Here is a 26,502-nt window from a genome sequence, read left to right as displayed (position 1 = left end):
TTTAATTTTTTTATATTTAGTGATTATACATATTGAATAAGTGTATATATTTTGAAGGATGTGCAGAATTATGCAGTTATGAAGATGAAGATGAAATCAATAGTGATGATGATGATGATATTGATTAAGGACATATTCCGTAAATAGCTCATCGGATACAGATGTAGATGGTGATTTTGATTAAAACTTAAATTTATAACAAGAAAATATTGGAGGTAATATTTATAGAGTATATTGATTAAATTAATTATCTTTTTTAATGATGACTAATATCCGTTTATATATAGTTGTAGGTGAAATATCTTTTTGGAATATAAATTCACACTACAATTATATTAATTGGGATCATCCAGACCAAGATATTGAAGCAGAAGGAATTAGTGATGAGAATTCATGGGTTATTGGAGATTTGTTACATGTGGGTTTATTATTTGACTCCAAAGAAAAAGTTAAAAATGCCTTAAAACAGCATGCAATGAAAATACACCAGAGTTATTTTGTTGTTGAGTCAAAGCCAACAAAGTTGTATGTGAAGTGTTTAAACTATAACAATGGTTGTCCTTGGAGAATAAGAGCATCATTGCTTAAAAATGCAACAAAGTGAAAAATAACAAGGTGTGGGGGTAAGCATACATGCCTCAACCCAACAATTTCTCAAGATCATATCAACTTAGATTCAGATTTGATTTGTTCATGCATCATTGGTAAGTTTTGCACAAAATGTAAATTTGTGAAGCGTTTTGACAATAAAGGGACTAACCTATTTTGTTTCGTTGTTTTGTAAGTATGGTTAATCTTGAACCATCATTGCCTATAAGTTCAATTCAAGAAAGAATGACGAGTCAATTTGGATATAAAATTTCATACAAGAAGGCTTGGAAGGCAAAATAAAAGGCAATCGTAAGAATATTTGGTGACTGGGATGAATTATAGTACATTGCCAAGATGGTTAGAGTACATGCAATTTCATGCTCCAGGGTTTGTTTTTAAGATTGAAACTAAGTCGTTTGTTGTTGGACATCAGGAGGACAACAGATTTAGAGTATTTGAGCGATTATTTTGGTGTTTTCATCAATGCAAGGAAGCATTCAACTTTTGCAAGCCTATTGTTCAGGTGGATGGAACATTTTTGTATAGTAAGTATCGTCACACATTGTTGATTACAACGACACAAGATGGGAATAATTGTGTCATACCACTTGCTTTTGCAATTGTTGAAGAAGAGACTTTGTCAGCATAGGAATGATTTTTGGCAATGATTCGTGTGCACGTAACAACCAAGACAAGATTATGTTTAACATCTGATAGGCATCAAAGCATCAAAAGTGTTGTTTCAAACCCACATATTGAATGGCAACCTCCTAATGCATATCATGTTTATTACATTCGTATAACAAGCAATTTCAATCATAGATTCAAGAACATTGAATTGAAGAAGCAGCTGACAAAATTAGGTAACCTGACTCTATTTATTTGGAAGTTGTCCTCTTCACTTATATTCATTTTAATTGTTTATCAATGGTGGTTTAATTGTTATTTACAGCATATTTACCTACCAAGATTGTATTCGAAAAGAAGTTGAAAAGATTTCGAAATGAATCACCAGAAATATAGAGGTGGATTGACAACATTTCGAAGGAAAAATAGACTTTGAGTCATGACGATGATGGACGTCATAATGGGCACATCACTAAGAATTTGTTAGAGGCTGTTAACAAGGTTTTGAAGGGAGCAAGAAACTTACCTATAACTGCTCTGGTCAAATGCACTTACGGACGCTTGGTTGAATATTTTGTAAAGCGTGGAGAGGATGCTTTGAATAATCTAAATGCTGGTAAGAGGTACTGTTCAAAACTGCTGCAAAAAATGCAGAAAAATCAAGAAGAAGTATCATCACATCAAGTGAGACGTTATGATATAGAAAGAACAAGATTTAAAGTTGAAGAGGCATTCAATCTTATCACGCAAAGGGGTGGTAACAAATGGATTGCTGTTCTGTGTAGAAAATATTGTGAATGTGGGAGATTTCAAGCCATGCTCACATGTTATTGCTGCTTGTGCATCAGTAAGTATTGACTTTTGGCAATATATTGATGATGTTTACTCGATACAAAATGTCATCAACGCATATTCATCATAGTGGTTTCCCTTGAAAAATGATAGTAATGTGCTTACACAATGAATGAAAGTTAGTTCTTGATGAGACGAGAATAAAAAGTAAAGGAAGACCAAAATTAACTCGAATTAAAAACGAAATGGATTGAGTTGAGTCACAAAGTAGACCAAGATGTAGTAAATGTCATCAAATTAGTCATAATAAACGTCAATGTACTTTGATTTTGTCAAACAAGTAGTATAGTGAACGCTTTATGTATTCACGTCGAACGATGTATTAGGTTTATTTTCATATGAGATTGTCTTGATTTATTTGGAACTTAGTTCATTACGTATGTTATTTTATTGATTAAAATTCTGCATTTAAGAACATATAATGTAAATCAAATAGTATATGCATTTAAAAAAAGTACTATATGTCATATCACAACAGCGTACAGCAACAAACTTTGGAACAACAGAAATGTAACATTAGCATAAGTCATGTATACAAGACAATCGACTCAGAAATGTCAAGGTCATATGATTTCATATTTATTTATTTTTATTAGTTATCATTGATTATTTATATGATTAATAATTGATTTCAACTAATTTGTATCACTCCAAAAATTTATATTGCATAACTAATCTTATTATTTCATTAAAGATTAAATTATTTAATTAAAATAACTTAATCTTCAGGAAATTTAATAACACTCTAAAATAAAAATTTAATAAATAAATTTATAATTTATCATAAATAATATTACATAATTATAATTATAATTATTTATTCTAAACTATTTAATATGACTCTAATAACTTAAATTACCTAACTAAAGTTCTAATTTCATTCAAGATTAAATAATTTAATTAAAATTACTTAATCTCATCTTATTAATATCAATCTAAATTAAAAATTCAATAAATAAATTTATAATTTAATCATAAATAATATTACATAATTATTATTATAATTGTTTATTCTAAACTATTTAATATCACTCCAATAACTTAAATTACATTACTAAATTTCTTTTTTTTTACCAAGATTAAATTATTTAATTAAAATAACTTAATCTTATCTTATTAGTATCACTCTAAAATTTAAATTCAATATATACACTTATTATTTCATCATAAATAAACTTGTATAATTATAATTATTTATTCTAAATTATTTAATATCACTCCAATAATTTAAACCATAAACCATAATTAACCATAATTAAATATATTTTATTTTTTTAATTATTTAATAAACTCAAATTTTTGCTACTATAATTTTAATATAAATGTGTATGCTTAATTTTAATGCTCTTAATTCTTACCTTTTTTTTTTTGTAATTATCTATTCATTAATCATTAATCAATCTTTTTATTTATATTCTTAAATGTTATTTAATATAATAAACATAATTTATGTTATAATTTTTTAACACTTTTTTCTATTTATCATTTCTTATATAATTAATCAACCATACAACTATTTTATATTTTTCTATTTTGAATTTTATTTAACTATTTATTATTTTATTTAATTATTTTTTACAATTTTATAAATTTTTTACTTCAATTTATAATTATTCTAAATGTAAACTCTAATTTTTTTTTCGTAATATTACTATTAAATTTTAATTATACAAATTCTGATTATTTTGAGATATCTACAAATTTACTAAAATTATTTTAATTTTATTTTTAATCTAATATTACTATAAAAAAATATTTTAATCTACCTTTTACTATTATTAATAAATATAAAATTAAATTTTTTTTAAAGAAATTGAAAAACTTGGATAGGGAGAGGCGGGGACGAGGGACGAGGGACGGGGGCTGGGGCGAAGGGCACGTTTTCCAGCGCGGTGGGTTCTTAACGACAGCAACAATTTCACTGGATAGTAACATCTCTCCGGCGATGAGCTCCTCTTCTTCGTTCAGCCTGTTCTCCCAAATTTCTTAAAGTTTCAGACCAATAACACCACAACTCACTCCAAATCCAATCGATCTAGACAGTCTTCTGCAATGGATTACAAATCTCACTCAAAACTCACTCTAAAATAATAAAAAAAATACCCCTACGAAAGTCTAGATTGGCAACAATGGCAATTTGCAGTGACCAGCTGAAGAGGAGAAAGGAAGAAGGAGCGTGGGTTACCGTTGTTCTAATGACACGTGGCCCAATCAGCATGTTTCGTCTATGTGTCAGACGAAAAGATGATTTCGTCCTGTTCAAAGACGAAACACGTTGATTGGGTTACGTGTCGTCAGGCAAAAAACTTTATTTCAAATATTTTACCCTCACGTGTTTCGTCCTTCTTTAATACAAAATGATCAAATAAAAAATAATAATAATTTTGTTCGACTTTTATACAAAATTATAACTGACGTGGCCAAAAAATACTCCATACAATAAATTAATTTAGTTTGTACATTATTTTGGTAATTAGTTTTTAAAATTACATTATTTTAATCTTTAAGCCTCCTATACGAGTACAAAAAGCAAATGTAGTCTTTAATAATGAAATAAATTCTATTTTTGCAGCTTCTCTTGACACTTTTCACTTCCACTTTTCAAACTTAACAATATTTTTTACTATATATTTTTTTCCTTAACTCTAATTCCATTTCCATTTCTATGATTTATCTTCATTCAATGAAATTGACCATTGTAGTGTCACTTTGTTTCATATATTGTTGTTTCCTTAAAGTTAAACTCTAAAAATTCTTAACTAGTGAAATAGTCATAATTTCTCTCTCATTTAAAATTCTACATGAACAATCTTTTTTACTTTCAACACATTATATATTTACAATTTTCAATTTCTCAAAGCTCAAGTCAAAGACCTATTAATGATTTTTATAGAAATGGGTATTACTAGATAACAGTAATAAATCTTAGTTGTTAATTATTTTATGCTTATATCTAACAGAAAAAATTTCTTTACAATTTATTTGCTAACTCATACTAGATGTTGCTAAAAAATTAATAATTTATTTTTATAAATTAAAAATAATTTACTTCTTGAAATTTTGGAAGTCCTTCAAAGTGTTTAAATATATATCTTATAGTTTTATTATTTTTTATTTATTTTTGTCGCTTCCGTGAGAAGCATTCTTCGTTGATTACACAAAACGATGTCGCAGAGGGACAATTTCCTTGTGAGGCAATCTCGCACGCGTTGGCGGTAGGAGAAAAGGTAGATTCTGAATTTTCCCGCCTATTTTCCTGCGATCCAAACAATGGCTCCAAAATCCGATAGCGCAGAAGGTATCATGATTCATCAACATCACCCTCCCTTTTTAATTTTGCAGTTTCCCTTCGTGAACTTGACATCTCATTGTTCCCTTTCTCTCTGTTTCACTGGCAGCAATCGTTCTCAACTTCGTCAATGAGGTAGTAACCACTTTCACAACTCATGTCACATCTTCTTAGAATATGAAATCTTTGACGCTAACTTCAATTAAATAATACAACAATTTTCCGTTGAATTAAAAAATCAGATGATTTTGTTTTTTTAATTTTATCAGCAAAACCGGCCACTGAATACGCAAAACGTTGCGGATGCGTTGCAAAAGTTCAATCTGAAGAAGGCAGCGATTCAGAAAGCATTGGACAATCTCGCTGATGGAGGTCGTATTTCGTTCAAGGAGTATGGCAAACAGAAGATATACCTTTCGCGGCAAGATCAATTCGAAATTCCAAATAATGAAGAGCTTAATCAGATGAAGGAGCAGAATTCTAACCTGCAGAAACAACTAGAAGATCAGAAAAAAGCAATTAGTCACGTTGAAGCTGGTACAAATACAATGAAAACTGAAGTCATATTGATATTTGGCATTGAAGAAGACCTGTCTAGAAGAAATAGCTTATAAATTTCATAAGATTTTTTAAGTTCATTTTAATAAATTTTACGGTCAGATACATGAGATAAGCACTCGTAAAGAGAATTTGTTGAATAAGTATTTAATTAAGCTGTATTTTCAAATGTATTTTAGTAAGGACCTTTTCTCTTTATATATATATATAAACATTTCTTGTTTTTTATTTTTATTTTTTTGTTTCTAGGAATAATTGAAAAAATTGTCACAATATTCTTGTTTTATTATGTTAATGTTTGTCATATCAAATTTTTAAAACAACAAACGATAATGTGATATTTTGTAATTATTTGTAAAATAGAAAATAAAAATGGGAATTGTTTCTCAAATGGACAAAGTCCTCCCTAGAGTACTCCTACGGGATCGTATAATTCTTTTGCTCTATATTCTAGTTTTCGTGCATTTGGAACCATTGAGAATTTGAGATTTTAGGCATACCTCTTGATGCTGCAATATGTGGATATAACTTTTGTTGGTGCAGAAATTAAGTCGTTGCAATCAAATTTGACGCTGGAACAGATCTATGAAAGAGAAGTGAATTTGAGAATGGAGGTAACTGACGTGGATGTGTGTGTGTGTGTGTGTGTGTGTGTGTGTGTGTGTGTGTATCTTTGTTGAAAGGGAACTGGTGATTGTGCTGTTTCATCAACCAAGATAGTATGCATGTTTGTTTTCTGCTGCTGCTTCAGGTTAAAGAAATGGAGGAGAAATTGTCCAAGTTACGTGGAGGTGTTACTCTGGTGAGGCCAGAAGAACGCAAGGCAGTTGAGGATATGTTGTATGAGAAAATAAGTCAGTGGAGAAAGCGTAAAAGAATGTTCAAGGATGTATGGGATACCCTCACTGAGAATTCACCTAAGGATCCAAAAGAATTTAAGGTTTTCTTCGATTTTTCTAGCATGTGTTTTAGGCTCACAATGAGAATTTATGTATAATAAGTTTTTATTAAAAATCACAAGATAACGCAGAATCTAATGCATTGATAATATTAAATTCTACAATTTTTAATATAAACTTAGAATTTATTGATTTCTTGCTGTGTGGCATTTAGAAAAACCGTTATTTTCCTGTTACAAACATAGATTTTATTTATTTTAATGTTTCTGTTGTCATTGATACATGTTGCACTTTGCAGGAGGAGCTTGGAATAGAATATGATGAAGATGTTGGGGTGAATTTGCAGTCATCCAGTGACTTGCTTCAACATGGCAAGAAGCGGCCTAGGGGGCAGTGATGTATTTATGGGAATCAACAAAGTAGGAGTATACATTGTTTGGTGTTCTGATCTCACTATTGCAAATTTCATGTGGCCTCTAATAAGTTTTTACCATTCAGAAGCCTAACTCGTCACTGGAGCATTGTCTCAATGCAATATTATTGTTTATATCTTTCTGGGCCTAGGCATTGGTCTCTTCATGTGCATACTATCCTAGTGACCATGTTTTAAAGACATACAACAATCATAACCAAACTTTATCCTATTAGATGAGGTCAGTTCATATGAAGTCATTGAGTTCGGTAAAAAACTATAGCACAATATTGTCATGAGTGGCCATACAAAATGATTTGACAAGTTTTCCGTTAATTGTTGAAGGCATAATGTAAGTCTTCTTTACCTTGGGACCGGCTATGGGGTGAAAGACACAGTTTCATGTTTCAAAGATATGAAATGTTATTTTAATTTTTGAACTTCCGTCTACTGAAGAACGATTATCAACATCAAACATGCTAGGAAACAAAACTATGCAGTAAGCAGTTTTATTTCATTTTCCATAGTTGGACCCCTCTTGTTTCCCTAAAGAATTTTACTAAAGCTTTTCCTGGTATGCAAATATTCTGGTTTAAATTGACAATTCTAAGACAGTAAATATCATTAGATGGTTAACAACTGGTTTAATATGACAGATTTTTCTGGTATCTTTTGGAGTCATATATTTGTGTATGATCAATTATTAACCTGTTCCCTCTATGCCATGTCCCAGTGGATGCATATTTTCACGTCAAGAAGCAATAAATATGGGTTGGAGTTCACGATTCTCCTTGTTTTTACATCCAACTAATTAAATTAATCTTTTGAATACTGGAAATCCATATTGCATTTAGGATGCAAAATCCATAATACAAAAATTAATGAACCAAGCAATCACATACTTAGGTAAGTTACTAGCAAAATTGTATTTAACACTAAACACATTCCGAAATGCAATCTGATATTACTTAGCTTTGTTGCAATTTGATATGCAACATTGCACGCTAGATGCACTCATTCATATTCAGTAAATTTTCATTCATCTAGACCTCACTGAGATTGGCCTCTTCTGCAAATCCAACTGAGGTGCGCTCTGCATCGTGGAACCTGGCACCTTATTTAATACTAGTTTCTTAGAACCTGATCCAACCTCTATACTAGCACCATACCTTGAGGATATATGCTTGGAAGATTGATATCTATTCTGTTTATTATCGGTCTCATCATCACTCTCATCAAAAATTACTTCCTTTTCCAAAGGATCAGCCTCAGCTTCAGCATCCCCCGAGGCAGTGGCTCCCTTCAAAACCTCATTATTTGAATTGCAACTTATAATGTCATTTGCTCTTTTTAACTCGTTTATATCATTGTTAAATTCTGCTCCTGGATTTGCATTGAGGATTTTCTTTCCTTCCAGTTGAGGTTTCATAGAATCATGTCTATCCCCCACTTTTCTTGGTTGGAAGCTTGGACTATTATGATCATCAGGGTCATGTGGTTCAGATCGGGAGAGTTCCACAGCTGCTCTTGCAGCAGCTGCTGCATATGCAGCTGACTCAAATGCTGCTTGTGCCGCATCTGCTACGTCCTTGTACTTTTGCCTGGCCTTGAAAGAATCAGTTAACTCCTCATCTTTCCCTCTACTAGGCAAAATGCTGATATTCTCTTCCTTTATCTCAGGTTCATGCAGGTTTTTCTTTTCTACATTGGATTGTTCCTGAATAGTTCACACCAGGAGCATAAGTAGTTGATTTTCAAATGTTAAAAAGAATAAATTGCAAGTTTTTTTTGCCAAAGTTTTATACCTCAACTGAAACAGATGAAGCCTCTTCAAGCTGCAGAACTATACCATTCTCAGAAGCAATTTCTTTGAGTGCCTTCATTCTACTCTCCAACGTTGGCATCCTTGTTGAAAGCTTTTGTATCATCTGTAAATAGCCAGTTAAAAAGGATATATTAGAGTATGATAAGTATCACTGGAAGTTATCTGCTTTCAGCACATACAAGTCTCTTGAGGAAGCAAAACAAAATAGTGGAAAGGCAGCAATGTTACATGACAAAGATTGCTGATTCTCATATCAGATAAATACCTGAGGGTGTACTCCACAGTTGTTCCTTAACTCAATAGCACGAGCAGCAAACTCCTTGCCGAACCGAGAAGTCAAAACTGCCCGAATCTCTTGAATCTCTGGAAAATCTCCACATCTAGAAGCTGCATAGAGTAATCCTGATGCTGCCTCCTTTAGTTCCTCTGGACATTCTCTATTAACAATGACAACAACAAAATCATATTCATCATTTCAAACAGAAAAATGAAAACATATTCTTTCACTGAACAAAATTACAAGCAGACCAACCTTTCTTGTTCAATGAGGTGGACCCTTTCGATCAAGAGGTTGCAGTATCCTTCAATCATATCATACACGTCCAACATATTTTGATCCTTGATCACATGCTCAACCTATCAAAAGCAACCCAGTTTTCCAAACATAAAAGAAGTTAGATACGTGATATAAAATTAGTAGTAAACACAAAATTGCATCGTCACGGACTTGAGTAAAGCACATGTGTGTATATATATAAATATACACATGTGCTTTACTCAATATATATATATATATATCTTACTCGAAGTAAAGCACGTTCATGGTGACCAAGTTGAAGGAGTTCAAGAACATCAGAACGAGCATGTCTAAGGCGAGCATGGCGCTGGTTCTTGAGAACAGCGAGGCGTGAGATGGCAAGGTGAACAATTGCCTTGAACTTGGCAGCCTTGAAGGTTCTTCCGAGTAGAGCGTCTAGCTTCTTACCCATATATGCACGTACCTTAGTTCTTAATCCTAAGATCAAAACAATTAACACACCCAAGTGAAGTTTATGACAATGAGAATATCAACTTTGGAACAAAGAAGTTGCCCAGGCTTGTAAGCTGTAACTGTACTATGTGAGAGAAACAAAATGGAGCTTTTATATGATAGCTTGAGAATGAGGACCAGCTGGCAATTGACAAATATGTACTTAGCAAAAGGGTTTTAAGATTTAATGTTTTCTCTTTTTGGGTGTTATTTTTGAGGAGTTTTCTTAGGAGAGAAGAGTCTAGTGGAGTGGGGGATGAAGAGGAACCAAGTCTTCAACGCGGTTGGTGTGTGAAAGTTTCAAGGAAAATCAGGAGCAGCTTCTCTGTTGCCACCTTCTCAGAAAGGTGTATGCAAATTGTGATTATGTATAGAGGAAGGAAAGGTTGAGCGAAATGGAAAGCGATTCCACAAATTGACAAGTAATCATATCATTGTTTTGTTATGACTATTTGGTTGGATGCATGAGACGGAAATCCCACTGTCCGCATCACGTCCTTTTCTTTTCTCAACTATTTATTCATTTTAGTATTTAATATTTATGGTAAATATTTAAATTTTATAAAAGTAAAAATGTAATCAATAAAAATATTAATGCCAATATATAAATATAATAGAGAGAGAATATCCAGTAAGATTATGAAAGGTGAACTGAGTTATAATCTTAATTATATAATTTAATTTTATGATTTAGATTTTCTTATATCTCATGTAGCTTAATACACACACGCTTTCAATGATAAATTATGTTAATTTTTCTTATAAATTTAATAGTTACTGTATGTAATCAAGAGATGAAACGTGCAACAATTCAGCTAATTTAAATATAAATGAACAACAATCTTAATCATAATCTTATTGACTGCTAATTTTAAATGTCTATTGTTATTTTCAGATTTTAATGGATAGAATCAAATTTTAAATAACCTGATTATTTGCTTTAAAACTGCGCCCAAAATCTTTATCTTATTTTCAAATAATATTAAAATTGTTAATAAATGTTTAAAACTAATTTAAACGTAGTAAGAAAATCACATTTTTTAGTATTTTTTTTAATTTAATTTCTCCAAAATTAATTTTTATTTTAATTTAATCTCACTATTAATAATTTATTAACTTATTTTTTTATTTGTTTATCTAATATCTGAATTGATTCATGTAATTTATCTTAGACATATCACGAGTGAAAAATATTAACAATAACATCTTATCTTTTATATAATTTTAAAATTAATATTTAAAAATATGTCATATAAAAAACATTAAAAAGATTGGGATGCAAATAAACAGATGCCACTTTTGTTCAAACTGAAGTACACAACACGACAGGGACCTTTGAATTGGTTTCGTCGGTACGTACGAAGTGGTCTTCCAAGAGAGGCTTCACTTTCACTGTCAATATTCTATTCTCTCACAAGAAACCTCCTTCATTCGCAGTAGTTCCAGTTTCCAGGTACATATAACTCTGTCAAAAATTATAAAATAATAATTATAAACTTTTTTACTTTTTAAGTTTATATGTTTTTTAATTATTAAGTGGAAAATATTATTTTTTATTTTTAAGATGATAAATAAAAATATTTTTTATTGAATATATGCTTTATAAAATAGTAGAAAGATATTAAAAATTGTTGGAAGAAAATATAGCAAAGATAATTATAATAATATAATTCGAAATAAATGAAAGATGAGATTGAAAACTATTCTGCATGTCTCATGTGTGAAAGAAAATTTAATTTATTGAAAAATCTATCCCCAAGCGTGTAGTTTGTCATTGAGTTCTTGAAGATCCTGATCCTACTCCATCATCTAGTAAAATGAGTCCAGATACACTTTTTCGTTTTATTTTTCTTTGCCTACATGTAGACATAGTTTATCATTAACTTTCTTTTTTAAAAAAAATTAAACATGTATGATCTAAAATAATTATTTTTTAAATTTTAGTACGTACGTAGAATTTGATAATAAATAGGCATGCATTTTTAATATTATAACTTTGTAAATTAAATAGAATTTATAATTACCAATAATTATCTAAATCCTTTTTCTAAGAAACCTGACCTTGACTTTGACACACAACTGACCAGCAACAAGTAGTTTTTGCTGATAAAGAAAAATTAAGCATAGCCTATCAAACCCAAAGGTTCTTTATTGAAACGCTACCTAATATGTAGCTATTATATTATTATTGTGCAAGAAATGAATGTCCAAAGCCCAGCCAGATGGAAAATGCCAGTGCATAATTGAGCAGTTTAAGAAAACACGGAGCTTCAATTGCACGACAACATGTGTTTCAAATCTTGCCTATGCAAACATAAAAATTTATGCAATACAAGTAAAATAACATATTTAATTATCGTTTTTTTAATGTATATCAAGTACATATAATAAGAAATTATTTATATATTTTATTAAAAATAATAAAATATCACAAAATTCAATATATTTATTATCCTAAATGTCACAACATTCAATGAATAAAATGGACCCATTTCCCTGTGATTTTCGTATCCTTGCAGCACCACCTTCTTTGAATGTGAGGTGAGGGTGAAGTGTGAAACTCTTCACTCCGCTATTAGTAACTTTGTAAAAATACAATCTAGCAATGAACAACTTTGAATCCGTTTAAACAACTTTTTATAAATAAGTGATAAGAAAAAAAAAAACCTTAGTTTAACAAAAAAAAAAAACAGTAATGAACAACTTTAACTTGAATTAAAAGTTTGTTTGGAGTGAAAAGAGATGAAAGCACACAACAATTTATATTTGTTCACCCAACAATAATAGAACTAAATCTAGAGTTATGGACGTTTAATGCTATTTAACTTTTGAATATACAAACTATGTATTTAGTTACCCAAATATTATTATACAAATCTCTTCATAAACTTAAGTATTCTTACAAATGCCTTTTCAGGCAAACTACACTCCTAATTATTTTCCTCATACCTCTTTAGGCTTTTATACATTAAGTGTGAACAAATTAATACCGTATACATATAAGATTTGATTTTGATTGATATAATATTTGAATATATGTCTCGTTAAATAACCTTATACTTAATGATTTATGTTAAAATTAAACACGTCCAAATATTCATTGACATCCAAATATCCATTGAATTGCACACGCTCCTTTAAATATTTTGCATAATATTATTTAAAATAGCACAACTAATTACATATTTATTGACATGTATATTAGTAAATTAAATAACATGCAGCTGTGATGAGTTAGGTAGTAAAATACATACTCACTCTTATTCCCACAAATTTGTGTTAATAAATACCTACACCTAAATCTATACTCGTTATAATATAATTTCCTTACTTATCTTAAATATTTCATTTACATATATCAACCAAATTTGAATCCACTCTAATCCCTATATTAAACACATTCTCATTTATTCTAATTGAATTTATCCTTTATTGGCTTACATTTTTAGATTCTCTCTTTTTTATAATTAACAAACAATTATAATTTGTAAGTTTTTTTAATCTTATTTAAAAAAAAATCAATTTTCATTTTCAATTTTAATATTTTATCATTAATATCTTTTTTATATATTTTTTAATTTAAATCACAAATATCTTTTACAAAAAATAATCTTGCCCAAGTAAAAATCGTTTACACAACTATAAAGCAATGTATATATTATTAACATAAAACACTAATCTTAATTCAAAACAGAGAACTAATGTTTAAAAACAACAGCACAGGTAATTGTAGACATAATAAAATACTACAATTTATCGAATTATTGTTATATTTCCATCAACATTGGTATACAGGTTTAAAAAATATAAGTATAAAAAAAAATTAAAACACAGCTAATAGTATTTGAAGTGTCTGAAATAAATATGTCCTGCACAAGTTTAACATAACACTGCCACTATTTCTAAGTGTCTGCTTCCATAGTCGTACCCTAACATATTTGGCACCCATGAGTTCCAAACGGTAATGTGGCATGTGACTACTGAAGTAACTATTTATGCTTGGCAAACAAAAAAATTGTTCAAAGCAGATGACAGAACAAAATATTTAAATAATAAGCTATTTAAGAATCACAATTTATATGAATTTCTTTCACGCTATCTATACAATTTTTCAAAAGTATTTTTCATTTTTCAATTTATATCGCTAATCCACTCAGCACGCTAAGCTGCTAACCACTTATAAGTATTTATCATACCTCCCAATTCCAACAAAACTTGTATAAATCCACACAGTAAAAACATTCTAGTTATATATCAGCAAACCAACTGCAAACAGGATACAGAAACACTCGAGTAGATCTATATAGGAACACCAAAAACTCCTGTAACCAGAACTACGTATCATGAGAAATATATGAGAAGAGATATGATTCCCTGTAATTTTCGCCTCACATCATTCAGACACACTGCCTCCTACATGTCAAATATATTGGTTGAATAGACTGCAATCAGATGCTTTACAGACTGTGTTGGCTGTCTTCCCTTACTTTCCTTGCAGATGTTGTCTGTGATTCCATCGTAGGTAACTCGCTGATGGAACCTCTTTATTTAATGTCAAACCTTTATTGCATTTATTTTCCATGTTTCTTACTTTAAACCTTTGATGTTATGATACATTAGATACACACACATTCCCGTATCGGGTGTAAATAACATAGCATTATTCAGAGGGCTTAATACACTTTTTTGAGGATGTCACGGTCACAACTAAAGTTTTCAGCAACTCAAGGATGAAGTTAGTCTTTCCCATAGTATCAGGTTGATAAGATTCAAAGGCTTTGCTGAAACAAGGAAATGATAAAATGGAAGTCCCCAATCCCTAAACTACAATCCAAGACAAATTAAGCATTTCACAATCTTATATAGGTTTATGCTTAATTTAATTTGTCTTTGGTAGATAGTTGTTCGAAAATTTAAAATTCCAAAAAAATGAATAAATTGTTAACAGGTATTAATTTAAATATTTAAGGCTAATTTCTCTCTGTATTCTCTAAATATAAAAAGAAAGACAAAGTTGGGGTACTGATACGTATATGCATCAAATAAATAAGGTAGTTTATAGATTTCTAAGTGTAATGTCTCTTAAAAAAAAATGAAAAGTATAATTAGATTGTAGTTTCTAGACTATTCAATCCTTGAAATAAATTGAAGAAATTCACATGCTACCAGCAGTTTGGAAAGAGGAAAGGGAAAGTTAGTTAAGGTAGTTATTGTGGTAAGTTAGTGGAAGGGATTAGTTAGTTAGGAGTCTGTGAGCTAAATAAATAGGATGGAGATGTAAGGGAAAGGCATTCAGATTTGTTATCATGTGTGAAAATAGAGCTTTTGCTCTTTGTGAAAGAAGAAATCCTTTGTGAAGGCGGAGGAGAGATCTCCTATTTTCTGTTTTTTCATTCAATTCAACATAGTACTTCTTTTCTTTCCATTTCTAATTCTGGGAGAGGAAACTGCTGGATCTCTCACCAAGAAGAAAAAATGGAGATTCGATGGCATTCTTGAATAAGAAAATGTTGACACAGTTGGTCAAGAAACAAGAAGAAACCAAACCAAAAGGGACATTGAAGAAGCTGTTTGTGAATGAGACAGACAATGCTTAGGAGTTGTAAGATCATTATTTCAAGGCCATTGCTTCACAGTTGAAGTATGGACTGCACAAACTACTAGAGTCAAGAAATCATTCTTGAGGAGAAAATGGGGAGAGATGAGGAAATTGAGGAGGTGAAGTCCTCAGCGATCAAGAAGGTTGAGGAAACACGAGCTCAAGCAATTCCTGAAATAGTGGATGCAGAAACAGGGCATCATATTGAAGGACATCACAAATGAGCAACCCATTCAAGAGGAGGTTGATCCTCATTCAATCAAACATGTCAAGGAGAGCAGACAATGGGTCAAAATGTGATAAATTATAATATACAGGTTCATTCTTGGAAAAGAAAGATTAGCTGCCTTTGGTGGCTGCACACTGGTGGAAACAAAAGGAGAACACAATCTCTCTGTGTCAGATGAAGAACCAAAAACAGAACAGTACAATGAAGGGTTGGACAAGATCAAGACAAGGAGATCATTGGAATCCTTTAAGACAGAAGGGGGCTCATTTTCTTGAAGAGCCAGTCAACCCATTGCTACTGTTGAAATCACTGAATGCAAAATCTTTCATGGAGGTAGACATTGTTGTCAAATGCACAAGAAATGGAGAGATGGTTGTTGATGACCAAGATTCAGAGAAAGTCGTTGAGGTTGAGAGGATGATGGGGGAGATCAAGGTAGATGTCCAAGGTGAAGTTGCAGAAATTAACCAGTAATTTCAGAACCCAAATTTGACCAAGATGGCACCAGAAGAACTGCAGAAGGATATTATTACCATGAGACAAAAAGTCTCCACAATCAAGGTTGTGTCTAGGTGTCAATAAAACGGTTGAGATGGAGAAAGATCCATGCACAGTGATCAAGGATGGGTGGAAGGACCTTTTGATGCCCAAAAAAATTTGGATCTTGAGAAAGTGGGTCAGTCTATTGCTGCTGCCACTAAAACCGTTGGGTGGGAATTTTTTCACTACAACAATTGGAACAAAGTGCACATGGGATACTGCAAGGTTTGGTGGTACGGACTACTCACCCATGGCCATTATCGTTTTGGAACAAGAGATGGACCAACTACAGGTTTCAAAAACTCTGGTCAACTAGTCAATGCTGCCAGAGCAGCAGGATCAAAATCATAATACAGCAGCCATGGAGAACGGGATTCGGGATTATACAGAAGCTTAATATCCCCCCACTACCATCAAAGTTGCCAGATACAATCTTGCATACAGCAGCCAGTTAGTCGATACCAGCAAAGCCACCATGTGTATTATAGCTGCCTTGAATGACTTCAGTTCTGCAGCAGCAGAAGATAGAGAAACATTGCCTTGAATGACTGTAGTCAAACTTTTGTTCTCACCATAAAAAATACTGCTGGAAACTAAAATGAAATAATTAGGAACTAGCAAATCATCATATTTTGGGTAACTTTGTAAGACATTAAAAAAGAAAAGTATCAATAATAAATGAGACCAAGGAGTGATCATCATCAGAAACTGGATGACATAGACCATCAATGCGACAAGGATGAGAAAGGAATTGGTCTTGAACATACTTACAGAAATTGCAAGTCCAAAGTATGGTACCTAAAAAGCAAAGAGTAAAAAAAATCTGGATGCTTCAGTTAAATAAAATTAGGCATCTAACTTTTAAACCATACCATAAGCTTAACAAAAAAGTTTCAGAATTAAATTACTCACTGAGATTAGAATTAGCTCCATGAATACACCCAAACAACTCCATTGGTAATGCCTCTAGAATGACCATCCACGAATATAATGCAATGCAATTTCATTAGGATACCCAATAAAGGAAATATTAAGAACATAAATGTAAAAAGAACTCAAAGTGTTTGATGGAAGAGAAGCTAAAACATGATTTTAACAAACAAAATATTTATATACAGCCTGGTTCAAGACGTGAACAGCAAGCAACACCCGCAAAGCAGAAACCACCCCCAGGCCCAAAGTAAAAAACACAGTAAAGGCATGAGAAGTCAAAACCACCTGCATTCCCCTAACCGAGCTACCTAGCTTAAAGCACAAAATTGCATGCTTGCATGTGCTTAAGGAGCAATTCCAATCATTGAATTTCCTCAGGACTTAAAAAAGACCATTCAAACTTAAATTATTCCCCCAAATCAAACCTAATGATCCTATTGGAAATAAAATTTGGAAAGGAAATCACATTTCACTCTATTGCAGTTAAATTAATCTCCCAACAAACAAGCCAAGGTACCTTCTCCTGGGTGCCTTTTAAGCATCTATTCACGGGAGGAAAGCCTCAGACCAGTGGGTGGTCTCCTGAATGAAAAACTAAATTAGAATCTCTAAAACTCAAGCATGTTTGGCAAAGAAATGGCGTTATAGACAATAGTTAAACAAAATTTGAGGAACCATTATATAAAAGAAAAAAAGAGATGAAAGAAGAAACCACTCTATATTCTGCAAAAGATCAATCATAGAACCCCAATGTTACAAATTAATATCAAATTAAATTTCTCATAATAAAATTTCCATGGACTTGATTGCAAAAGCAATGTTCAAAGTACAAACAGCTGTACTAAGTAAAACTAACAAAGATTAAATTTCACAATGGCCACACAAGAAGTAAGAAACCACCTTTGGCGTGTTATCTTACAATAGAAAGAGTACTTTCCACTGAAAGAACTGCCAGTCAAGTGTTCACTCTCACCAGACATCACCCTTTTTCACTTCAACAGGCCAACAACTGTGCTGATCTCTTGGGCCGTCACAGAAGATAAATAATGCCAAATAATTAGAATCTCAATATGAATTAAAACATTATGTACAGATATCAGTGTATATCATTTTGGGAGTCAAAATCAGCAACATTGTTCACTTGCCAGTGATGAAGGGGTGATTTAATGCCTGTGAGACTGTCAACCTCTTGTCTGGATCCAAAATGAAAACTTTTTCCAGAAGATCCTTAAAATTGGCTAACATCTTTGGATCCTCTCCCAGAGAGCCAGCGATGATTGCTCCAATATCTTTTGGCTTTATGTTTACAATCATCCGCTTTATGGCCTAAGTAAAAGATTACCAGCAATTAACTATTAAAATTTCACTCGTTCAATCTAACAAGGACAGCAAAATAAAATTGGAAATTCAATATCAAATCCAAGCTCACCTTTTTTGTCACAGGATCCTCCTCTGTAGCAAGAAAATTCAGGTCCTGATCAAAATGCTGTACAATAAATGCTCCCTGCAAACACAATTATAAGAACAAATACAATATCATCAACAACACCATACATTCAATTCAATATAGAGACTGTAGAAGCCGATAACTTTAGTAATTGATGCAGAAACAGAGGGAAAACAAATGAAGAGATAAAAGCAAACCTAATGTATCAAACATTAAAACGATTCCCTAAGCTCAGACAGTGACAAAACAACACTAACGAGAAACAATTAAATAAAAAATAAATGCTTGCCTTACGAAGCATCTTTTTTGGAAAAGGACCCTTCAATTCCATGTGAAGTCGAAGCATATCATTGTTTGTAGAACCTGGAAAAAGAACTTTCCCTGTATAGAGTTCATACAAACAACAGGCCACAGACCATATATCCAATGGATGATCATAGGGCAAGCCAAGTACTGCATAGAAAAGTTCAAAAGCCCAACAGGCAAAACCCATATGATATTCAAAATGAGGAAAAAATGGTTGGAACTCAGCAATATGCAATTACTGTGCCACAAAGAAACTTACTTATTTCAGGGGCACGATAAAATCGACTCACAAGATAGGGTGTAACTTCATTTTTACCAGCAAACATGGCATTACCCAAGTCACAAAGTTTCAACACATTTTTGGCATCATTCACCTGATCCAAATGGGAGGTTGAAAAATGAAAAATGTAAGGAAACAATGGATATCTATTCTTGATACAAGCAAACCAAGGAAGAAAATTAATATTTCAAAATAAATAATATATATATAACAGTATTTTAGCCATACCAACATATTATCAGGCTTTATATCACAATGGAGAACACCACAGTTCCGGAGATGCTTTAGTGCAATAAAAAGTTGTTTTGCATACACTCTCACTGCAGTTAGCCTAAGCCCAATGTTGCGACCAAACTTCTTTAAAACCTCACGTAGATTCATATGGAGAGATTCAAAGACTAAACAAAGGTGATTCCTGTGTTTAAAACTTGAAAGGAAACGAACACAATGACGCTTATCATCAGGATCAGCACCTACTAATTTCTTTAATATGACTAACTCATCCATACCAGCCTTGTACCTACAACATGTTAAAGATATAACAGTGAGTATAAGGGACACAAGCTAAAAGCAGAAATTTTAAGGTGAGACCACACAAACCAACACCACTCACATTGTATCATTATTACGAATAATTTTTACAGCAACTTCTTTAGGCTCACCATTGCCATTTTTAAGATTCCTTGCTCGGACCACTGTTGAAAAGACACCCCTCCCATGAGCAGCGGTGACTTCATATTGGCCATCAAGTATTTCACCAAAACGGTAACCTGCAAAAGTACATGACAATATAACAATAAACAGAAAATAGAGATCCCAAGAGATTTTCCCTGTCATATTAACAAATACACCCTAACAGATACACTGTAAATTTGGAAATACTTTGCCATGAACCAACAATCCAAAAGATTTAAGCTATTGAGTGAAGAAAGCACATGAATGGTTTTGGGTGTGTTAAGGAACACAGCTTAATTAAGTGTTTATTCAATAAGCTTCTTTTATATGATGACTTATCTTAAAAATTTGACCATAAAACTAATTGGAATAAGCTGAAAAGTACCTGTTTGGATAAGCTAAATTGAAAAAATTACTGAAATAAGCTGAAAAGAGCTTTTAAGAGCTATAAGCTATTTCCATAGGCTCTTTCAAGCGCTCCCTTCCTATATAACATACTTCAATAAAGAAATTGTTATTAAAGATGTATAAAAATCACTCAAGCAAAAGTTTAAACCTATGGCTGACTTTTTCAAATTCCACTATATTAATATCAACTAAAATTGCTTTTTCAGGATGAAAAGAAGAAAACTATGTGAATATTAGTGAAAGCAATAAATATAAACAAAAAGCATTTCCTTAAACAAAACAGTCACTGTGTTTTCAAGAAATTTCAAAACTACAAAAATGGATGCATACCCAATAGGCAAACTTCCTGTAATAACAGAAAAAATAGTCCAAGCCTCAAGGCAACAATCAAAAAAGAATGATCAAAACAGCTAGACACAATCAAAGGAATAACTTACTGTAATAACCTTCTGCATCATCCCAATTGTCATGTAGGCCACCCCTCTCAATTTGTAAACCATCTCCTTTGGCCTGTAAAGAAGGAAGAAAATCTTAATACAAAAAGAAAACAAACATAAAAAGCAACCAGAAAAAAAAATAAACAGTGAGTAGATTGACAACTATCTAGCCTAAAAAGAGCTGAAGAAAATATAATACAATCATATAATGGTGAACAACAGTTGCTCAATAAGTTGATTACAATAGATGGGCACCCAGCAGAAAATGACAAATAGCATTGAAGTTATGACAATTATAAGTAAGAATGAATTAGGGAGAACGTGTACACGTGTACAGAAGTAAACTTTGAATAGACATAGAGAAATGAATAACTGTAAAAACAGTTGAAAGGATACAGGACACAGAAAACCCATGACTCCCTTATAAACAACTGTCCAAGGTGTACAAGGTTTATCCTTAATCAGTACCGAGAGCAACTTGCAACAAACACAATTTATACAACTAAGTAAACACAGCATAGCTCCTGCCATTCATGTTTCATAATTAGAATATATTTAACAGAACACTTACTGATTTCTGAACTCCAGTTGGTGTATCGCCAAATATATCATCACAAAACTTGTCACCTGATCTCTCACTCTGTAAGTGTAAAAACTGAACATCAAAGCCAAATAGATACAAGAGTATAGATAAATCCACTCAATTATGAGTAATAATATTTACTTTAAAGCATAAACTAATTTAAGTACAAACCTTAGGACTACCCTCTCCAAGGCCTCTAGCACCAGAAATCTTATCAAAAGCAACACTCTCATTTTCCAGAGGAGATTTCCTGACAGAGAAAAATGTTTCTGCATTACCAACACCATTGCTTGTAACATCAAGAGCTTCACAAATAGCAGAAGGAATCTCCACAGCTTGTTTGTCTAATCATAGTTCAAGACATATGCATTAGAAAGCTATTAAAAGTGGTACAGTTGGAGGAAGGGAATGGAATAACAATAAAATACAATTATCACATAAGTAATTTAACCCAACATAGAAATCTTCTATATGTATCTGTCTGTCCATACTCAGTCAATCAGTGTCATTACAACAGTGTTCTTGTCTATTGCACATAAAATTCATTGATACTTCTTAAATGGTATATACATCAGGTCTGACCCTTATCTCATTTATTTCGCTCATTGCCCAATACTTATGTATAACTAGAGAAACTATGAATAAAAAATACTAGGAAGGTTACAAGAAAAATGAATTTTCAAAAGAAACCAAAAACAAAGAGATGATAAAAGGAAAACGAAAAAGTAAAATAAATTGTAATTTTATATGAAGAATTATCAGGCAGGTTATTGTATATCATGAGCATGACTCGCAAAAAAAGATAAATAACAAAAGACAATCAGACAATAAATTGCACTACAACCATCTCAATTTTAAATATTTGAATAGACAACTCACCTCACATTTTTCAACTTTCAATATACAGCCATACACAGAAACATACTACAAATAAGTGAATATCAGTATAATAATTTTCGCACTTAATAAAAAAAAATCCCCAACTGACACCAGTTACAGTGTTTTAGACCCATTAACCAAGAATACCCTAGGAAGAAGAAGCACTTACGCAAGGGGTAGGGATTAATGTTAATTTGTTATAACTGAATGATTAAGTGGCAAGAATAAGGGATAGAAGATAAGGGAGTGTGATATGGTTGACTGGGTTAAATGCCAGTGGGAATGCCTAAGAATGGTAATGACTTTATGACTTATGATTTATTTTTTTCCCAAATATGACATTTGAAGTTATTTTTTATCATGATTCTGAATCTTAAGATTTGATATGATTTATGATTCACAATTCACAATTAGTCCCAGAAAATCACAATTAGAATTGCGATTCAATAACCGCACATAAAACTGTGCATAGCACTTGAAATAATTTTGTATCCTAATGACAAGTCCTCTTTAAATCAAGAGGAGGATAAGATGATATTTCTGGACTCAATTATTGGATCAAAATATGTGCGAGCCACATATGCAAGCAAAAAGAACATGTTATAGGGCACATGGTTTAGAATTTCAATTTAAAAATAAAGTCACTCTCAATCAATATGATCCAGCATAGTAACATATGGAGCAATAATTTGAAAATCATACTTTTGGCAAGTACATCAAAGACAAAGGCAAACTACTTAGCTGAGCCATGATACAGAAGAGACTTCAAACTTTTTCAATGATCATCTTAACTAATACTAGTTAATACACTTAAAATTATAATGAAAAGAAAAAGACAAAAAAGGGGGAAAAATACCTTTTCCTTCATTTTCTGTAGTTTGTTCAACTTGTTGCTGTTTCTTCTTGTACTTCTCTAAGATTGCTTCCCTTCTCCTTCTACTCTCCTCTTTAACCCTATTGAGATCTTCCTCTTCTTGATCAGGTAATTGCAATGTAATCTTCTCATCCAAGTCATCTTGTTCATCCTCCACTCTACAAACAATGTACTCAATTTAGATATAAAATATACATAGTAAAATACGCCAAAACAGAAAAAGAAAAGTATAAAGAAGATCCATACTGATAAGAAATTTTTTTAGAAAATTAAATACCTCTCTAGTTTGCTTTCATCATCTACTGAGGTACTTCCCAAAGAGTTATAAACCTTTATAGGCCCAGAATTTATTTTTCTTTCTTGCTGGCATTCAGTTTCTTTCTGTTTTGAATGCCTTTTATACCTATCATGACTATCATAACCATCCTCTTGACAGGGATACTTATCATCCAGAGTGCCTCTATCCTTGTACCTATTTCTATCATCTCCCCTCTCCATCTCCCTGTCCTTGATTTTATTCCTTTCCTGATTCTTATCATCCTGTTCACTTTCCCAGTCTGTATCTCCCTCACCACCCCTTGTTCTGTTGCTGCTTCGATATGTTTCCTTATCCCTTCTCCTATCCCTCTCAAACACCATCTCCCTGCTCCTGTCTCTTTCCTTTTCTCTTCTCCTATCCCTATAACATTCCCTTTCCCTGCTCCTATCTTTTTCTACATCCCTTCTATGCCTTTCATGGCTCCTTTCATGTTCCTTTTCCTTTCTACACACCCAATTGACCTCCCTATTCCTGCTCCTCTCTTGCTTTCTTTCCATCTTAATGTCCCTATCAACATCTTGGCCCCTACTCCTATCCTTATCCAAGCCCTCCCGCATGTGGTAACTTGCTCTATGTTCCCTTCCTTCATCCACTACCAAATCTCTACTGACATGACCACACTCCCATATGTTTGCAATCACTCTTTCATCATCAAGGTCATAGTCAGTTTTTAGTATACTCACATATGAAAGGTCCCCTTGTTCACCAGAGTGCCTTCTCTTGGAATGAGCATATTCTTTTACTATACTACAAGAATGAGACCTGTTACTAATATGACCATATGATCTTGATTGACTTCTATATCTATCACGAGAAGGTGAACATCTTGCCATTCTATATCTCTCTCCTCCACTCTCAGAGAAAGAGTTTCTACAGTAATCTATTTTCCCTTTATCAACGTCCACATCTTCATCATCACAGTTACCTTTTAGTTTCTTGTTTCCATTAAAACATCCATGTTCTCCATTATGCCTCTTATCTCCTTTAGAAGATTTATGATCCAAAAGCCCAATGTCCATACCATCTGTACTAGCTATAGCATCCTTTCCATCTCGACGATCACCACTTGAATACTTAGGAAAACCTTCATCTTCATGTATTTCATGGTTAATGTTACTATGACAGTATGTCCCGTCTTCTCCATCAGGACTAGTAAATTTATAATCGCTAATGCACTCCCTTCTAGTTTTTAAATCATCAGCATGCAACAAAGTCTCTTGGACAAAAAGTCCCTGCACAACACAAAGAAGTAATTAAGCATAAAGAAACAATAATTGATCAATAAAGCAAATAACAAATTCACATCAGTCCATGAGCAAAAATAAATACAATGAAATGTAGCCTCTATTACGAATAATCTGTAAAGCCAGCATTCCTCACTAACACACCTACAGAGACTGTAAAGTATTGAAGGAGAGAGGAAATACAAAAGTGAAGGAAATGGAAATGACAAGAAGCAAAGATTAATCCTCCTTTTCAATAATTCTATTACAATGAATGTGTATATAGAGTTAGACAGCTAAATACTCTTACCAGACTTTCTAACTAATTGACTCAAACTAACTAAATTCCTGATAGAGAATTCTTTAGCAATTCAAACACATTCATGTAATGCAAGCAGGTTTTTTCTTATGTGTCAATGGGATACAGATAGGGTATTGTAGTATCATTTTTCATTTTAGTAAACGCTGTGTTGAGTTTGTAGTTAGTTGTTGGCCCTGTGCTTAGGTTGTCCACTATGGTGCTGTAGTCATTGTATAAATGGGGTCCATAAGATGTGATTAGGGAAATTTTTGTAATATGTGATTTGATTTGCTTCAATAGAGGTATTGAGTGAAAACGTATACTCCATTATTCCCTGCGCATATCTCTTTTCTGCATATACTGTGGATTCCACCATGACAGGTATACTCCACCAAGTTCTCCCGAATAAGAAAATCATTATACAATGTAAAATATATAGAACCACAATCCTCAGTTTGGTCAACGAGAAAAGTGATTTCAACTATACAAGAAGAATTCTATCTTATTATATTTTTGTTTTTGTTTTTAGTTTTTTTTTTTCGGAAACAATACAATTACGAAATCAATGACTTATAGTTCCTCGGCAGCTAGCATCGCGAAAGAAAAATAAACAAATTTCACAAAATTTTGATCGAACATACCAGATTTGCTTTACCAGATCGAACATCCCGATCTACGGCTACGTCGCTTTCGCCAAGCTGTTTCTGAGTAACACCATCATCTTCTTCGAGAATCTCTCCCTCTTCCACATCGTCGTCATCGGGCACGTGACAACTCGGACCAGAATTACGGGACAGAGTCGGAGAAGGAGCCTCCGCAGCAGTTTCGCAATCGCATTCGCTTTCTACATTGCGCTTTGTGCTCCTGAGGCGGTGGTGGCGCTTCGAGGATCTGTCAGCGTCCTCCGGAGAGGAGGAGCGGCGGTGCTTGCGAAGGGAATTGTGGCTGTCGTCGGTGGTCATGATCGATTGATCGGAGAAGTTGATGATAAAGGTTAGGGTTAGGGTTTTGCTTCGTTGATCGGAAGAACACGGAGGTTGTGGGTTGGGTCAAATTCTACGGAGGACATAGGTTATGGAAAGGAGGAGGAACCACCTCGCACGTGCCTCGCGTTGCCAGCGTGTGCGTCGCAAATAAATAATTTTTTGTTTATTGAGGCAATTAAAATTTTCAGAAAATTTTAAATTTTAAGAAATTTAAATTATATTATTTAAAAATATTTTATTTAAATTTCGGATTAAACAAGGTGAACTTTAATTAGTAAAAGAAATGAGATTAAATTTAAATTGAATGTTAAACGTCATTAAAATAAAAATGTGTTTACGACTAAAATATCTATTTTTAGATGTTTACTTGAGTTATGGGCTCTTCAACGAAGTTGATAAT

The 26,502-nt window shown here is 32.6% G+C and overlaps 3 protein-coding genes across 6 annotated transcripts; 1 reads left to right on the top strand and 2 right to left on the bottom strand.

Moving 5' to 3' along the window:
* The first annotated feature begins 5,340 nt into the window (after positions 1-5,340).
* LOC113869539 (homologous-pairing protein 2 homolog) lies at positions 5,341-7,213 on the top strand. The gene is made up of 6 exons (XM_027505912.1): positions 5,341-5,368; positions 5,469-5,494; positions 5,629-5,896; positions 6,461-6,531; positions 6,669-6,857; positions 7,115-7,213. The coding sequence occupies exons 1-6, from the start codon at positions 5,341-5,343 to the stop codon at positions 7,211-7,213; spliced, it is 681 nt and encodes a 226-aa protein (XP_027361713.1).
* LOC113869538 lies at positions 6,165-10,167 on the bottom strand. Its single transcript, XM_027505911.1, has 5 exons — positions 9,857-10,167; positions 9,586-9,689; positions 9,319-9,490; positions 9,034-9,156; positions 6,165-8,945 (listed from the first exon to the last, which is right to left on the bottom strand). Exons 1-5 carry the CDS (start codon positions 10,040-10,042, stop codon positions 8,268-8,270), a joined length of 1,263 nt encoding a protein of 420 aa, XP_027361712.1. The 5' UTR covers positions 10,043-10,167; the 3' UTR covers positions 6,165-8,267.
* A 7,515-nt stretch (positions 10,168-17,682) lies between these two features.
* Positions 17,683-26,222, bottom strand: LOC113868958 (serine/threonine-protein kinase prpf4B-like). 4 transcript variants are annotated; one of them, XR_003505447.1, is made up of 14 exons: positions 25,758-26,222; positions 23,551-24,824; positions 23,256-23,431; positions 21,692-21,864; positions 21,509-21,577; positions 20,938-21,010; positions 20,031-20,187; positions 19,891-19,937; positions 19,646-19,815; positions 19,397-19,511; positions 19,121-19,284; positions 18,814-18,888; positions 18,285-18,710; positions 17,683-17,966 (listed from the first exon to the last, which is right to left on the bottom strand). XR_003505447.1 is itself a non-coding variant. In XM_027504991.1 (12 exons), exons 1-12 carry the CDS (start codon positions 26,076-26,078, stop codon positions 17,931-17,933), a joined length of 2,925 nt encoding a protein of 974 aa, XP_027360792.1. In that variant the 5' UTR covers positions 26,079-26,222; the 3' UTR covers positions 17,683-17,930. The 4 variants fall into 4 exon arrangements, 2 of the variants coding, with proteins under 2 accessions (XP_027360792.1, XP_027360791.1); XR_003505446.1 differs by having other exon boundaries at positions 19,646-19,937; XM_027504991.1 differs by lacking the exon at positions 18,285-18,710 and having other exon boundaries at positions 19,646-19,937.
* Between the last annotated feature and the right edge of the window lie 280 nt (positions 26,223-26,502).

Source organism: Abrus precatorius, unplaced genomic scaffold (assembly GCF_003935025.1).
Source record: "Abrus precatorius isolate BTA unplaced genomic scaffold, Abrus_2018 Scaffold6, whole genome shotgun sequence".
NCBI lineage: Eukaryota > Viridiplantae > Streptophyta > Magnoliopsida > Fabales > Fabaceae > Abrus > Abrus precatorius.
Note: the sequence above shows the minus strand (reverse complement) of the source record. Positions and strands in the feature narration are given on the sequence as shown.